At 42.5% G+C, this 17,482-nt stretch overlaps 1 protein-coding gene across 1 annotated transcript; it reads left to right on the top strand.

Moving 5' to 3' along the window:
- Window positions 1–902: 902 nt before the first annotated feature.
- LOC123119149 (uncharacterized) lies at window positions 903–6,649 on the top strand. The gene is made up of 9 exons (XM_044538849.1): window positions 903–1,969; window positions 2,631–2,828; window positions 2,924–2,992; window positions 3,082–3,168; window positions 4,528–4,614; window positions 4,699–4,761; window positions 4,861–5,097; window positions 5,182–5,233; window positions 6,362–6,649. Exons 1-9 carry the CDS (start codon window positions 1,028–1,030, stop codon window positions 6,373–6,375), a joined length of 1,749 nt encoding a protein of 582 aa, XP_044394784.1. The 5' UTR covers window positions 903–1,027; the 3' UTR covers window positions 6,376–6,649.
- Window positions 6,650–17,482: the final 10,833 nt, after the last annotated feature.

Here is a 17,482-nt window from a genome sequence, read left to right as displayed (position 1 = left end):
GTCGATCTTCATTACGGTGATGTGGGCGATCTGGACATCTCGAAACCGACTGACATATGATAAGGAGGGGTGGAATCCAACTTACTCTGTCAGGCGGATCAGAGAAGACCTCACCATCCTGGAGTTACCTAGGCAGCAGGAGGTCGCACTTCCCGGCTACGGTTGGGAGCCCCCCGATGATCCCTTTATCAAGATCAACACAGATGTCGCGGTTCATCTCGACGATGGCAATGCAGGAGCGGGGGGTGTCGCCCGTTCGTCATCAGGCTTCAAGGGTGCATGGTGTAAGCCGGTTCCGGGTGTTACGGATCCTCTCGTTCCGGAGGCCCTAGCGCTGAAGGAAGGAGTTCTTCTAGCTACACTTCGAGGCTTCACGCATGTGATCATGGAGACTGACTGTCTAGAGGCAGTTCACCTCTGGAACTCTCGCTACACCGACCGGTCGGTGATAGCACCTATCTTGTATGAAATTGGAGAGCTAGCACTTAGTTTCATTTCTTTTAGTATTCAACATGTAATGAGAACAGCTAATGGTCCTGCACACGTGTGTGCTAAGCGTGCTTGTACGCTTAACGTGATCGAGAGCTGGCTAGATACCACTCCTAGCTTCCTGATCAGCAACCTCTTGGCTGACTACTCAGCGAACGCTTTTGTTGAATAAAGCTCTCTAAAGTTCCCCGCAAAAAAAAAGAGACACTTAAAATTAAATTTAGGTACACTAATTCAAGTCATATAAATCACATATTAATAAAAGCATGACGTGATAAAAATTTACCTTGGCAATTTGAAATGGAGTGAGTATTCAGCATATATTCATGTTTTATTGAAGGGAGCAAATCTGTCTATAATTATGTACAAAATCGCATCAATCAGAAATCCCAATATTTCATCCCCAAATTCCCGACTCCCTTCCATTCACGCGGGGACGACATTGCCGTTGGCGGCAAAAGCCAAACATTCCTCCCTCCACTCCCCCCTCTCCCCACCCCAAATCCAACCCAAACCTAGCATTCCAACCCGATCCACGATGCCGCCCACGCTCCCCGCCGGTAAACCTCCGGCGGGAGCAACCCAGCCGCCGGAGCCCGCGACGCCGCCAGCCAAGAGCAGGGTGGCCGACGCCCAGTTGCCGGAGCGCAAAAGGAAGGTTGCGCCATCAGCCGGTCCGCCGGAGAAGAACAAGAAGAAAGAGAAGACCAGATCGCCGCCGGCCGAGCCCGACAAGAAGCCTCTTCCTCTCCCGTTCGAGCACGCCTGGACACCCGGCGACGAGGCCCCGGTGCGGGCAACCCAACCGCCGGACCCCGCGAAGAGCATGCATACGCCGTCAGCCAAGAGCAGGGAGGCCGATGCCCAGCTGCCGGAGCGCAAGAGGAAGACCGCGCCATCAGCAGATCTGCCCCAGAAGAAAGGCAAGACGACATCGACGCCGGCGGCCGAGCCCGACAAGAAGCCTCTTCCTCTCCCGTCCGAGCACGCGTGGACGCCCGGCGACGAGGTCAAAATACTCGAGGCCCTGGCGGCGCATCGCCAGGAGCACGGCAAGCTGCCGAGAACCAAGGTGCTCTTCTCCTCCCTCCAACTCCAAGGCCGCCTCGACAACAACGGCTTCAGCATGCCGGACCTCCGGCAGAAGGTGCGCAGTCTCAAGGGCCGGCACGACCACGAGGCCATCAACGCCGTCCCTGCCAAAGAAAGTGAATGCAGCCTCTGCCACCTCTCCAAGACCGTCTGGGGCACCATTGCTAGGAGCGGTGGTGAAGCAAGCGCAAAAGTACCAAATGCGGGCAACATGTTCGATGAAATGTGCCAGTTGTATCCTTGCCTCACTGATGAGGTGACGCACATTGTCGATGAACCCGCAGTCTTGGAGAGACTGCTCTTGGACTTTGATGGTACCAAGGCACGTGCATTGGACTCCAAAATCGTCAACCTCAGGAAAGAGCTCACCGAGGCTATCATGGAATCGGTATACCTTTTAACTGAATATAGTATTTCTGAAATATTAATAACTGTCGCAGCAAGTTCATGGTAATTAATACAGTATTTAGATGCACCTTTAACTTCAAGGAAATTTAACAATCCACTGAAAGCACTAAATCCACTTATTAACGGTTGTTTGCTAGATTCTCCTGCCTGCAGTTTACACTACTTCCACATTCTTGAAAAACAACTTTCAGACCTCGTGCATTATTGCGAAATTTTTAGATTGTTTTACTTGAATGTCAGTTCTATCTATTACTGGAATACCTGCATACAAGTTAGGAGGCAACTCCAGTATATACTTCTTTCTTTCATGTAAAGCTTGTATTTGGTAAAAGTACTGACTTGTTAGAAGTACTAAGTTTTCCATGAAGAGACTCTTTTTTTCAGATCTTACACTTTTTACTCAATTGTAGTAATATTTGAATGTCACTAATATTGCAAAGTGAGTCGAACTAAGATGCTTGTAGACCAGTTTCAGGGTACAGCTAGGTTATACTTGTATGACATCTCCTTGGGTTGGACAGAATTATATATGTTATCAAGTCACTGAGTTCAGTGTACTGTTTTACTTGATTTAAAGACAGTAAGTTATCTTGCAAATTTTAACCAATCGTGATGTTGAATTTGGCATCAAACTTGTTTAGGCAAAGAGGCAAAACCTTGAAGTGCCTAAAGTATGGCAGTGCCCATGCACTAAGCTTCAGCCATCAAAGTCGAGAACACAAAATGAAAGCATACTTTTGTCAGAGCGCTTGGATAAAATTGAGGGTGCGGGTGTTGAGACGCAGGAGCAATTGAAAAGAATGGAACGTGAAATGGCAGAACTAAAAAAAAGTTCAAAGGTACAAAAATTGAATAATGCATATCTACATCCTAACCATTTGATATCTATCCAAGGCTGATGCTATCCTCATTAACTGCTTACATATTTTAATAGGTGATAAGATGTGATTCTGCTGCGAGTGCGCCTCACTCAGTTGTAGCAGAAAAACAGTTTTCAGGCAATGTAATATTCTTTGTCTTTTCTTTTGCATTGCACTATTTTACATCATTTGTGTTGTACGTTTGTATCATCAAGGTGTTTTTGTGGCATAGGTACTGCAAAGGAAGATAGAGCCGCAAGGGAAATTGCCTCATTGCAAGAATAGGGAGGTTACCTCTAAGTATCGGCCTCCCCGCAATGTTAGCGCAGCTCCATTTTATTACATTGCCATTCAGAAGCATGTTTACATTAATAACATGTATACTGGAAAGTGGAAACTATCAATTTAGTGGGAAAAAATTATGTTGTTTTTTCTATGAAGACCAAATCAACATGAAACCCTTGAGCACCTCTTTTTTCTAATTCCCTTTTAATACTTCTTGTTGGCGCAAGCTCAATATTCAATTGTGAAATTCACCTGGCTGTACCGACTGTTCATAGTAATCTTTACATTGATAACCGAGAGAAGTCCACTTTTCCACCCTCAACTTACCGCTTCGTTTAACACTTAACCCTCAACTTTTAAACCGGTTACTTTACAACCTCAACTCTTGATATCGCTCAGGACTCAACCCTCGGATCAGCTGAAGCCGGTTTTCGGTGACAAGGTTGATTTCGACCGAGCTGACTGCCACATCACTATTGCCATGTCAGCTTGACCCCTTCTTTACAAGTGGGATCATCCAGGAAAAAAGGAAAGCCCCTCTCTCTAGTGGCCCGCAGCGACAGACAGGGTGCGCCAGCATCGGAGTACAGCGCTCCCCATTCAGTGCCTATCTCGAGCGTCGTCGTCGACTCTTGCAGGCACAGGCCGGCGTACGGGTCCATCACCGGTCTGTTTCCTGCGGCATCTCCAGTGCGGATGCCTCCACCCACCTCCACCCGCTCAATTGACTGCGGTGGAGCGACCCCGACCTCGCCTGTGTTCCTACTTGCTAGTATCCGTCGGGCACCTTAATTACAGAAACCGCGCGCCACTTCTCTCTCTAGCTCCCTTCCCTGCCTCCAGTGAAGACGCCCCCACGATTCCGAGTGATACCGGTATTAATTCCCTTTTAATTCCTCTTGTATGTAAGACGGGGGACCAGCCTCAATGAGGCACGTAGACCGGCAGGGGAAAGTGTAAGAACAGGAGACGGGGGACCAGGTAGTGAGGGGAGTTGAGGGGTAGAGTGAGCATGACAGATGGGACCATATCTATCCCCGCCACCGCACATGTTGAGTTGACGTCCACGTGAGCTAAACCAGGTCAACCCAATGGTCAAAATCAGTGAAATGAAGAGAGGGTTGAGTCTTGAACGGTATTGTGAGTTAGGGGAGTGAATTAACCTGTTTTGGAGTTCAGGGCTGAGTCTTAAACCAAGTGGTAACGTGAGGGTTGAAAAGTGGACCTCTCTCTTGATAACCTGGAGCATATGGAAAGAATGCACTCATTGAATACTAGCACCCTTCCATTGATAACATGACTTTGATTTTCCCACCGAAACGGTGATTTCCACCTTATATACTGCCATGTTTTGACTAGCGAATTTTGCTATCTCTTTTCTTGTTTTTAACAGTTATTGCCAAAGACGAGATTGGCGCTGAAAAGTATGCCTCGTGTTAGGAGAGAGAAGATTGATGCTGAAAGTCAGATTCTGCATGATGTGTGTAACTTTTTTCTTCGATTATATGGATGCTTGTTTTCACATTTGCATTTAATGAACTTGCCATACATTTCTTGGTTACAGGTGGAACAGAGGAAGGTAGCTGCATGTGCACAACAAGGCTTTTCGCATGATTTGAATGTGGAGGTAATGGTTATATTATTTAATACACAAGAAATATGTACACATATAATTGCATACATTAATCTGGTCATTCAATAAGCTCCCCTTCTGCCATCCTTTTAGGGTGGGAAAGAGGTCTTTTTACTTTCATATGTACGGCCACATCGTCGAGTAGCCAAGGCTACTCTTCAAACATCTTGTACATCTACAATAGTTGGGGACAAGGAACTTGGACCTGGATGTTGCCTAGTGTTGGTCAATCAAGTGTTGGATGGAAAGGCTCCTCTGATACGCCCTCTCAGGGACATAAACACAATGGATGAGGCACTTGGACATTCTATTGCATGGACACGTCAACAAGTAATAATATTAAACTTACTGTGTTAATTACTACTGACTGTATATCACAAACCATAAAGAAGTGTAAAACTTTTTCTTTTGTAGATCCAAGATGATACTACTGCTGCCATGGTAGCACCTAACCAAGCATCTCCAGGTAACATGATATGCTTAAGCATTGGCTTCTACCATGTGAATTTGTGCTGTTGCGAAGAACATGTGCATTTGCTTGCCATTGTTTAGTTGTTTGGTGTTTTGTTATTTATGATTTATCTAGCATAACCGGGTTAAAGATAAAAGCCTTGCAGTAATTACGAGCATACTACTTTTTTTTAGCTTTTTGTTGGATTTATAAACATGCCCAATGGCAGTGATTGAATTTTTATGGAGCTAGACATGTCAACATTTGATGCGGTTCCATCCCATCTGTAGTACAAACATGCCCAATGCCATTTGATGTTTTATGGCTTTGATCCGCAAGTTCATCAAGAGATTTAAAATTAGAGTGTCATTGGCACGTAATCAATTCTTTTGTTACTTTCCTTACTTTAGGATTTTGTTGTTAGGTTCTTTATTTTTCTTGTTGACACTTAATGACTTTATGTTCCCTGTATAAAGAGAGACGGTTGTTGCTTAGGAGTTAAGAAGAATTAGTAATGAAATCTCATCTGGGCCAAATCCCTGGTACTTTTCTTTGTAAATCGTTGATCTTGATGCCAGCACAACACCAGGGTGTTGGTCGCTAGTTCCGCCAGCCCCTGCCTGGTCAGGTCAACTATCCTAGGCCCCATTTAAAAAAAAACTATCCTGGGCCCTGAAGCTCTAACACGGTTCTTGTTTATCTATTTCTAGAGTTTTCCATGGTACGCTTCTTTTCCCTGCTATGTTGAAGATCTAGTTTGAAAAATGCATATTCGTTTTTATTGAAAAGATTTAGCTGAGCAGGTTCCTAGACAAATATTCCTGTAATGTGACATATATCCCGGGTCAATCCATGGACCCAGGTCTAGGCACCTACAGATGGGTTAAAGCGTCAACAGTTGAGCAGGGGAATGCATGCTAACTTCCCATCCGTATGCAAACATTCAGTGGGCGCTACTGTTTGGGAGCGAGGATAAATTATCTCCTTCCTGAATGCTGGTGTTTCTCTGTGGGAAACATGCAAGTTTATCATTAAATTTTGGATGTCATGCATCAATTCTGAATTTTGATAAGCTTGGTGGAATTTTAGTACAACACTTGAGTGATCTTACATATTGTTTTCAATGTTTTTTTGTCTGCGCAGGGCAAAAGGGATGAATAAGTACCGCCTTTTGCGCCTGACCTGAACTCCGGATCATTTTGCATATGATAGTGGGTCTCAGTCTTAATGTTATAGCCTTTTGTGAGCTCTGCATGAACGAGCTGGGCAGATTAACTTGACAGAGCCAGTTGTATCATACACGGCTTGTACATCCTTCTTTTGGTTATTCTAGGCTAATTGGTGTGTCGCAGCAGCGACTCGCAAACTTAGTTATGCCAATCTATATATATTTCAGTTTTTCTTATCTGAACAGTCTGTTTCAGTTATTTATTTCTGTAGTGTGTAAAAATGCAATATCCAGGAGTTTGCACCTTGCTCGGCTGCTAAGCTTATGTGGAGGATATCAGTTCTAATAATGACTCAAGTTAACACAGGATCCCCTAGGTGGTACGGTTTACTAATTGAAGAAATCCTGATCTGTACTGTAGCTGTAGGATCCCCTAGGTGTGGGTGCATCTTGCTGACAAACAGTTGAAGGTTTGTCAATTTTGGATATGGTGCATCACATACATGTATTGCTCTGATTCTGTCCTGTATTAGGCCCATCATGAATCTTCAGCTCATTTGGTTGAACAGATTGAGAGAAACTGCAAAATATCAATTTTCGGGAAATTTTTTGGCCGACAATTACAAGTATCTACAAACCTTTGAAACAAATCCAAAAATTAAAGCATGTTATACTAATCATTTTGGGAAAAATTCAACTCATTTGGCTGTAGGGATTGAGAAAAACTTTAGTTTTACATTTTTAGCATCAGTTTCTGGTCTTTTTTATTTTGCTGAAAAATAAAATTATCCAGAAAAAATTGAATTTTTTTTCCAGAAAGTGAACAATGCTATACGATTATTCTAAAAAAATCCAGAAAGTAAATTCTTTCTTTTGTGTGTTTGTGGAGAAGCATTATGTATTGTCTGTTGACTTCTGAATTTGTCCACTCTGAGTTTGCTGACGCAGGCTTGGCAAGCTTTTCTCTTACCTAGCTATGATCATAATATATCATAGACGTATGGTTTTTAAATATTGAAGTTTAGCTTCTACAAACTTGATGAGATAACCGACTCCATGGATTCTAGCCTTAGTGGATGTATTGTTTTTTTTTTTTGGCTCCACTCATTCTTTTTGCTTCATCTCATGATGTGACGTAGAGAAAATGTAAAAAAAGAAAGCATTCATGTGAGTGCATTAGTTTTGACATAAATATGTCTCATCACCTCTATCTGACTCACTGCAATTCAAATTGTTTATATTTTATTAAAAAATCAACTATGGAAGTTTTCCACTAACATTTTATGTCTCAATAAATGCACGGGTGCGGCAATGCGCGCTTATATATTTTGTAGAAGGGGAGAAATGAGAGCAACGGTGTAGTTTCCTTAGTCTCATGAAGAAAGTGAATGTCAATCATAGCTGCAATCTAGATGATGCAATGCTATTAATATTGAGCGGAATACGTGAAACGACGTGGAAAAATGTGAATGCGTTTAGCTCAATTCCTGTTATATTAATGGGAATAAGACATGAGAGGTGCGAGAGGTTGCGGTATGTGTTGAAATTGCGCAGATTAGGATGCAGACGTGAGTGTGATGTGCGCCGCAATGGGAAGAGCGGGGACGCGTCGCGACTGCTGGACAACCACTGTCTAGGTGAAGCATGCCGGGGGCAAGAGGGGGGAGTGCGCCAGGAGATAGGTACCCCGCGACGCGAGTTCAACGAGGAGTAAGGACCGGGCAGATGCTATGTGTGAAGCACTTGCGTTCCTTCACACGAGGGACGAATGACGAGAGCTGAGATGGACCGGCCCATTTAACCTAGCACACGCTTCTGGCAATCCCGTTCTAGAAAAAGGTTTCCCGCTCGGTTTCTATTTATTTTGGGAACCTAGGTTCTGGCCTGACTTTTGTTTTGGGTTTTTTCTTCTTTGTTTTATTCTTCGGTAGTTTTTCCTTTTTATTAAAAAAAAATCAACAAACGATCAGAAATTTTAATTTTTGTTTGTTTTCAAAAAGTGTTTGTGTTTTTAAAAATATTTCAAATTTAAAGAGTTTTTCGTGTTTTAAAAAAATGGAATTTGAAAAAAAATGAAAAAAAAATCCAAATTTGAAAAATACGTTTTAGAATTCGAAAGAATTCTTCACAAATTTCAGAAAAAGTTTGCTTCTCCCAAAAAGTTCAAAATCTAAGAAAAGGTCCATGGTTTACAAAAATGTTCATATTTCTTGGAAACATGTTCGCAAATTTATAAAAAAAAATGTCCACACCACCGGTGACCGTAGATGGCTTGCTACACTATGCCATGAGAGGGGCAAGTCAGGGTGCTCCTCTGTGTGGTAGGCCGGCCGTTTGTCACAAAGAGTGACCGCGGTGACTATATCTCACATCAAGCAAGTTGGAAGGATCTCTCGCTGAAGGTTACTGTATCTCACGTAGCAACCAGGGCGACCCACTTAATAAATGAAAAAGTGGAGAAAAAGGGAGTGAAACCGGGGTTCAAAACTAACCAGGTCTCTTCGATAGGAGCTAAGCTAGCCACAACCACTGGGCCTGGTTCATGATGAACCCAATGTGCACGACCTACTTTAAGGTGAAAGAGCCAATTATCTCCACGGTTTTTCTGTTTTATTCAGTTTTCTTTTTTTTCTTTGTTACGTTTTCTTTACTTTTCTTTTTTCTTCTCTGGTATTTTATTATTTTTGCATTTTTTCTTCAGTTTTTTATTTTCTCTTTTTCTTTGGTGTATTTTTTTGTTTTTCATATTTCATATCTTTTGGTTTTCTTTTGATTTTCATTCTACATTTATTGTATATGTCAACAGCATTTTTGTAGTACATGTTTAACATATTTTCCAATAAAATTTAATATTTTTTACTAGAAGTTCATTTTTCTGTAAACATTTTTAAATGCTTGATTTAAAAAAATTATATAGAAAATTAATACTTGGTCAATATTTTTCTCTACATTTTCTTAAATGCTTGATTAACAGTTTTGAAATAAAAACATTAACCTCTTTTGAATAAATGGTCAATTATTTCTATACACATTTAACAGTTTCCAAACGCTTGATTGACATTAGTCAAACACTTGTTCAAGATTTTTATAATGCCTGGTTAACATTTTTATGTATACATGATAAAACAATTCATCATTTTTTAAATACATGGTCAACATTTTTTATACACATTTAACATTTCCAAAATGCTTGATCAATATTTCTGTCAAATACTAATTTATCTATTTTTTGAAATTATTGATTAACATTTTTATATACATGATAAAAGAAATTCACCATTTTTGCAATACATGACCAACAATTTTATATACAAGTTCAACATTTTCCGAATGCTTGATTTACATTTTAAAATAATTTTTGTACATTTTTTTAGTACACGAGCAACAATTTTACTATACACGTTCACCATTTTCCGAAAGCTTGATTAATATTTTTCAAATACTTGTTCAACAGTTTTATAAAGGTTTTTGTAGAGTGTTTTTTGTAACATATATATTTAGAATATTTTAAAGTATAAACAAAATTACAAGAATAAAGCAAAAAAAGAGAACAGAGAACGTAAAAAAAAGAGAAAAAGAGGCTGTGGCCTCGTGCGGGTGTGGGCCGGCACATCGTTCGCCCCTTCAGCGAGTCAGAAGCTGGACTGGCTGAAGGCGAGTTATAGGGTTGCCCAAGAGCGACATATAGGAGATCTCTCAAGGACTGGGCTGACTAGGACGACCAAGGTGATGGCACAACCTACAATGTTTTTATTCCTAAAAAAACAGCAATGTTTTTTTATGAGAAAAATTTAAAACATGTTCCCTAGCGTGCCAAAATCTTGGCTCATAGTCATGAGAATTCCTCAACAACAAAAAATAGCATTTATTTTTCATGAGAACAATTTAAAAACTGTTCCCTAGCATGCCAAAATCGTGGCCCATAGCCATGCGAACTATAAAAAGCTCACATTATTTTTTGAAAGGAAAAGGAAATTGATGTGCTGCTCTCAAAAAAATCAACGGTGGATGTCTATATACTGCTCCCTCCCCTCTATGCAGTATATGGTATCATTAAAAAGCTCTTTTGTGCTGAAGTATGAATAAAGAACAAGCGAACAAATATACTCTGATTCTATAAATATTAGAAGGAAAACTGAATAAACTGTATGAACTGGCTCATAGACCCCCCCCCCCCGCGGGAAAACCAAATTGGACCCTCATAAAAGAGCTAACATAGCAGAGATAAAAACCTAATGAACTGAAGACAACCTCAATTAGGATCGTATGAACCTCTCAAAGGTCATGGAGGCCAACTATCATGTATAGATTGTCGCCAACGTTCGTCTTGAATGTAAGTCGGACAACCGTGCCAACCTCAAGTCTAGTTTTCAGGAGAAACTTCTTGCATCGATGCTTTAACAAGATGCAGACATCATGTGCTTGTTGGTTATACCCAGCTCTAGTGAAGCTTTGCTTGCTGAACCATAGTCCTGACAGTCCGTGCTTGGGATATTCTTCAGACGACAAGCTAGTTCCTTTGGTATTTTCGGGCTGACCGTAGATTACACATAAAAAGAGTAAGTGCTATGATACCAGTTATAAGAAATAGCACAAGAACAGAAAAGAAAACAACCGACAAAAATAAATGTATCCTATAGAGCGACATAGATCTAAAAACAGTGTGTGCAACAGAATGCATGTAATTGAACCTAAAGTGAAAACCGGACCTTGTTCGTGAAACATTAAAATCTAGTGAAAGGAGAACTTGGTATTCACTTCTGAACTAAGCATGAACCATTATGAATATACAGAAAAAGAGAGAAATAATGACTAAACAAGGACTAGACATGCTACAGGAGTAGAGATTAATTATCTAAACATCAAATGTGAACGAACAAGACGACTCAAACTAAATATCACAAGAAAGACAACATAAAAATGAAGCAAATGCAAAACAGAAACTGTTTTTCCCATCAGGAGCAAAAGCTTGAAGCAAATGAGTCCGACAAAGTCTAGAAGAGAAGTAATGGAATAAATAAAGCAGATCCGAAAAATATCACCTCACGTCATTGAGGGAAGAGATAAAAACAGTGGCTGTATCAATTAGGATAAAATAGAAAAATAGTGGCTGACTTATATTACAACTTTTACAGTAGTTGGCATTTTTTGGAGCCGTTCGTTTGTCTCGATCTAACGGCGCATACATACGTAGTACTCGAAAGTACGCGGATGAAAGTACTCGAAAGTACTATTAGTCTAGGGGCATTTTAGTCCTAGGAAATATATGACAAGGTGGGGCCCTCTCGTCCAATGCAAAACCGCCGCCCCTCTCGTCCAATGCAAAGCCGCCGCCGTGCTCCTTCCCCTCTTCCATCACCATTGCAACCGCGGCCATCTCCTAGCCTTCTCCTCCTTCTCGCGGCCGCAACTTTGCTCTTCTCATCTTCTACATCCACCCCCCTCTTCCATCCACGCAAGATCCTCGATGGAGCAGCAGATCGAGCACATCGGCGGCGGCGAGAACGCCGACTTCGTGGAGATCGCCGGCGGCGTCCAGGTCAAGATGGCCAGGTTGACGGAGATCCGTTCTTGGTTTCACAACATATTGCAGATGAACTGGACGGCAATGGCCACTTTGAAGCAAATGACGAGGAGGGAGAGGGCAAAGCTTTCCCCCCCACCCGCACAACCGATGCACAAGGTCGAGATCCTCCTCTGGGCGATGGAGCAGGCCGATTCGTCCAGCCCGTGGACCAGGCGTAGGTGGTGGGCGTTCAGATCCAGGGTAGAGCATCCACTGGATCAGGAACCCACGGTGCACGAGGTGCCGTTGCAGATTGTGGAGCCTCCAACCGAGTCGGAGATGACTCCGAAGCGCAAGAGGAGGAGGACAGTGGTCGTGACATCGCTTCCCCGCCGTTCTCCACGCTTCCCTCGCCACTCTCCTTGTCAGAACGGCGGCCGTAGCTATGTTTAGGGTAAGATTGCTGAATTTCATTCATCATTACTTGCCACTTGCTTAATTTGATTCTCTGCAATATGTTCTTGCTACCTGTGTACTTGAATCCGTAGCCTCTGAATGGCAGCTTAGTTTGATCGACGAGGCTGTAATGAGTCTAGGCATATAGCATTGCTATGTTTACTTGCTACGTTTTGATGTGCTGGAGTTGTATCCATGATAGAAAATTTTGTCTGTCACCTCAAGAGTTGTGTTCAAATTACGTGATGCAATCTGTGTAAATTGAACTTGCAATATTTTGGCTGCAAGCAGTGCCTTCAGAAAAGTTCAGTACACAGTTTAGAGTGATAGACTCTGGGTTGACACTGAAATATTTCAATACTGCAAGTTTAGTAGATAGTTGTAGGCATTGAAATATTTTAGTACTGACAGGTTCACACTGAAATATTTGAGTAGTGCAATTGCAGTACACACGGGTACACACTGAAAAATTTCAGTAGTGCAATGAAATTTCAGTACACACGGGTAGACACTGAATATTTCAGTACTGCAGTTTCAGTACACGCACGCAACCCCAGAAATATTTCGGTGTAGCAGTTTCAGTACACGCGCGTAGCCACTGAAATATTTTGGTGGTGCTGTTTCAGTACAAGCACGTAGCCTCTGAAATATTTCGGTGGTGCACTTTTAGTACATGCACGTACCCACTGAAATATTTCAGTGGTTCACTTTCAGTACACGCACGTACGAAATGAAATATTTCAGTGGTGCTGTTTTAGTACACGCATGTAGCAACTGAAATATTTCAGTGGTGCTGTTTCAGTACACACACGTAGCCACTGAAATATTTCAGTGATGCACTTTTAGTACAGAGATGTAGACACTGAAATATTTCAGTAGTGCCATGCCGGTGATCTTGCATCCAAATATTTAGGGCTTCCTAGTGATTCAGCAAAAAAATAGACATAAGCAGTGAAATAATTTTTGTAGGGATGTTGGCTTACTCATGTTTTAGAGTGGTTGGGCTTTTTTAGAACCGTTCGTTGATGTCGATCTAACGGCAGACAAATACGAAGTACTGGGTAGTACTCCGATGCCATATCAATGTTGCTGATATGAATATGCATGTTTTCACCAAGTGTTGTGTCTGAATTAGAACTGAGCATTTTTTCTTGATGGTATCCATGGATCTAGAACTCCTATGAATTTGCTCATGTTGGATGTTTTGTTCTCCATCATTTGTACTAGCATTCCGTGCGATTAGCTGCCATGACAAGACCCCTGGCAAATTTTTATTTTCTTGCCTCCAACATCCCAGGTGTGTTTTGCAGGAAAAAACCTGGAGTTCACCAGGCTGGCTGAAGTTGTGAGGCTGGGAGGCTGATGGTGCTGCTACTGGCTGATCCTTCTTCTTTCAGCTTTTGTTCGTCCTTTCTCAAGCCGTTGGACCAGGGCTACTTCCCTATGTGCTGTTCATGTATTAAGTAGTTCCTTCGAATTTGTAGTATTAGTTAGTTTGAATGTGGAAGTACCTTAATATTTAGGAACGAAATGTTGCTTTGTATGACCAAGGGTTTGATACCTTAATCTTTGGATAATTAATTATGTGAACTGTTGGATGTGGCGCACAACGAAACGCCTCTACCATTGATACTAGTTCAACATGTCGGTCCAATTAGAGACCAACCACTACCATATAGAACAGTTAGCATTTCATACTACAACCTGGCACGTACAAAACATCACACAGTGAAATAATCCCAGCGAGTAGACCACTAAATACCGAAAACATCACAACATGTCAGAAGTGTTTTAAGCATTTTATCGTTGCAAAAACCTTAGAAAATCCATACAATGCCGACAACCTTAGCAAACTAGTCATGATTGCTTTTCATGTTGATACAAAGATGTAGAAAAATATTGGGTCCGTTTACAACCTTAGCAAATTTGCTTCTCATGTTTACATCACGGCCGCTGGGTGAAGGAGGAGAAAAGCCCACCTACCTAACATGAGTTTTCTCACACACCACTGCCTGCATACGACTACAAACCCAGTGATATGGGCCATGATGCAGGCCCGTGGGTGGTTACAGAATGGAACACGAACAGCACGAGCCCCACGACCCCCACGATCACGATAACGACGAGCGCCTCCCTCACGCGACGAACCGCCTCCCCCAGAACTCAAAAAGGCACCTTCTCCTCCATTCCTCCCTCATTATGCGAACCACGTCCATCTACTCCACAAACTGCAACCACCGTCTCTGTCTCAAAACCGCCGTCGCTGGAGAAGGGCAATGGCGGAGGAGCCGTCTACCAAGCGTCGGTGTGGCGAGACGTCCGACCAGAGCATCAAGGAAGAGCAGAGCATCAAGGAAGACGACGTTCAGGTCCCCGGTGAGAAGCGCGACTACACCACCAAACTTGACAAGGTGGAACTCCACGACAAAGAGACGCTGGAGGTCATCTGCACCAGCAATCCAGACACTGCCGACGAAATGCTCAGGAGGCTCTTCATGAAAGCCGCCGGCATGTATCCTAGATTCGTCGGCGTTGATGTGGAGTATACCAGGGATGACGAACCTCCGCAGTACGCAGCAGTTCTGCAGTCATGCGTGGAGGAACTCTGCCTGGTGTACCACATCGCTGCGGCCACAAAATGGTGAGCCATCCTACTCATATACCCTAGTTTCTCAACTACATGTACTAGTGTAGATTGTGAAGTGGACGCACTAGTGTGGTTTCTCAAGTACATGCACTGGCATAGATTTTTACCCTGATGCACTGGATTAGTATCTTAAAATCTTGCACCAGATTAATCACCAAACTTGATATACTAGTGTAGTTTCTGCACTTGGTGCATTAGTGTTGTGTCTACCGGTGTGGATGCATTAGTGTTATTTTCTGAAGTTGATGCACTGGACTAGATGTATTAGTGTTGTGTCTACTAGTGTAGTTTCTGATATACTAGTGTAGTTTCTGATATTGATGCATTAGTGTTGTGTCTACCGGTGTGGATGCACTGGACTAGATGTATTAAAAGTTGTTTCTGAAGTTGATGTAGTGAAGTAGTTTGCTGTAGTGTTATTTTCAACTGTATGATCCAAAAAGAGAAATAACATCATGTACTTCATGCATTCATCACTCGTATTGTTTGGTTCTGGCACTAGCAGTGTCACACTTTGCCACAATTTTTTGCCAAGTTTGCCTAAGGTTAGTTCATCAAAATGAGGGCCACAAGTTGGCAAGCCTAAGGGAATCTTGCCACACTTTTTGTGTGTATGCCATGTGGGACCCAAGTGTGGCTTGCCTAAGGTGTGGCTTGAACCAAACACACACCTAAGTTGGTCAAACTTGCGTAACCTTAGGTGTGGCAATCTCAAAATTACTACTAATCTTCAATATGTCTCTCCCCTTGAAGGCCCAAGCGCCTCAAGAGCTTCCTCCAGGAGAAGAAGTTGTTCACCTTTGCCAGTTTCAGCATTCATAATGACAAAGAGATGCTGAAGATGTCTGGTTTGGAGATCAACCCCGAAAAGTACATCGACATTCAGAAAAACTATAGAGTTCCATATGGCTGCAGAAAGAAGCCGTACGACTCCTTGGCTGATGTTGCAGCCAGCGTCATCCACCAATTTTACCAAAACATGAAGAAGAAGATCAACAGGACCGAAGACCATAAACTGTGGGGGATCAGCCCGCTGCCAGACTACCTCATCGAGTACGCAGCGAAGGATGCGTACGCCACCTACAAGGCTTGGAAGATAATAGACAACATCAAATCAGGTGTGGAAATTTCAGAAGCACAGGAGGCTGACCCCTACTACCACTGCCACTACGCGGCATGAAGAGAGATCAAAGTCTGCCTTCAAGTTGCTAGCGCAGTGTCCTTTTATGATATCTATGTTTCTTTGTTGTTCGGTGTGTCTAAACTTATGTCCTGTGGTGTGTCTGAACTTATGCTGTGCGGTGGTTGATCTGCCGTTTATCTTAAGAGTTTGCTGCTACTCTGGTTTAGTGTTCCAAGTTGTTAATACTATTTTGGTGATGCATGATAAGCCTTGTACAATGCTTGATGCGTACGGTGGTGCTTAGAAAAATAAACAGGGTTTTTCTGATGCAATAGCTAGTAGAGCATTAGTTACCAGTTAATAATAGTTGCAATCCATCACAAGCAATAGTACCTAGATATGAGTAGATATAGGTACGGTAATACACGACAAGTACTCGCAAACAAGAGCTAACATAACAAGTTCATTTCACATTGATACATGGCCCACCCCAGTTCTAAATGAGGTGGATGGTGATCATCATCCTCAAGTCATGGCGACGGGTGTTCGCAACAGTGAGTAGGATGGCTTGTCCTACCCGAAGATTCTTGGCACGAAGGAACTTTTTCCACCCTGCCCTGCTCAAGACAGTGCGACCGTCCGTGTCCACTGCATAGGCACAGCTGGTGATGGAGCCCGTTCTGGTAAGGCGTAGTCCAGCAGCCATGCCTTCTTCGTCCGGGTCGATGCCACAGCTATCAAGTAACCTCTTAGGTAATTTCTGAAAACAGTTGACATGATATATGATCATGTCACGTGCAATTATCAACAAAGCATACACTTCAAGACACATATATCATTGGATTCAACACTGAGCATATATATCATCAAATCACTACACTATACGCCAAGCATCAAATTACTACAGTAATTAGGCATATCATTAGATTACTGCGTACACTAAGCATATCATCGCATATTACTACACCACATGCATGTCATAAAATTCTTCACTAAATGAATTCTAAACTAGGCCTCTCATCACAGTACTACAACATGCATATCATATGAACTACTACACTAACTAAGCATGCATATCATGTAATTACCACACTAAGTAACATACCATGATATGCCGTTTAACATTCGTCCTTGTGAGGCAGGTCACGAATGGCTTCCCTAGGTAGTCTTCACGTAGCGGAAGCATGTCCCAGAGGTTGCCGATTTCCTCGTCGCCCAGTCTGAGTCCTTGGGCATACAGGTATTCAGCAAGTGGGTTCTCATCATCATTTGAATCGTCATCATCTGAATCAGCATCATCTTCCTCCTCATGAACTTCATCCTCACTATCCGGAATCAAATTTAGATAGATAACAGAAATCCTG

Source organism: Triticum aestivum, chromosome 5D (assembly GCF_018294505.1).
Source record: "Triticum aestivum cultivar Chinese Spring chromosome 5D, IWGSC CS RefSeq v2.1, whole genome shotgun sequence".
NCBI classification, from domain to species: Eukaryota; Viridiplantae; Streptophyta; class Magnoliopsida; order Poales; family Poaceae; genus Triticum; species Triticum aestivum.
Note: the sequence above shows the minus strand (reverse complement) of the source record. Positions and strands in the feature narration are given on the sequence as shown.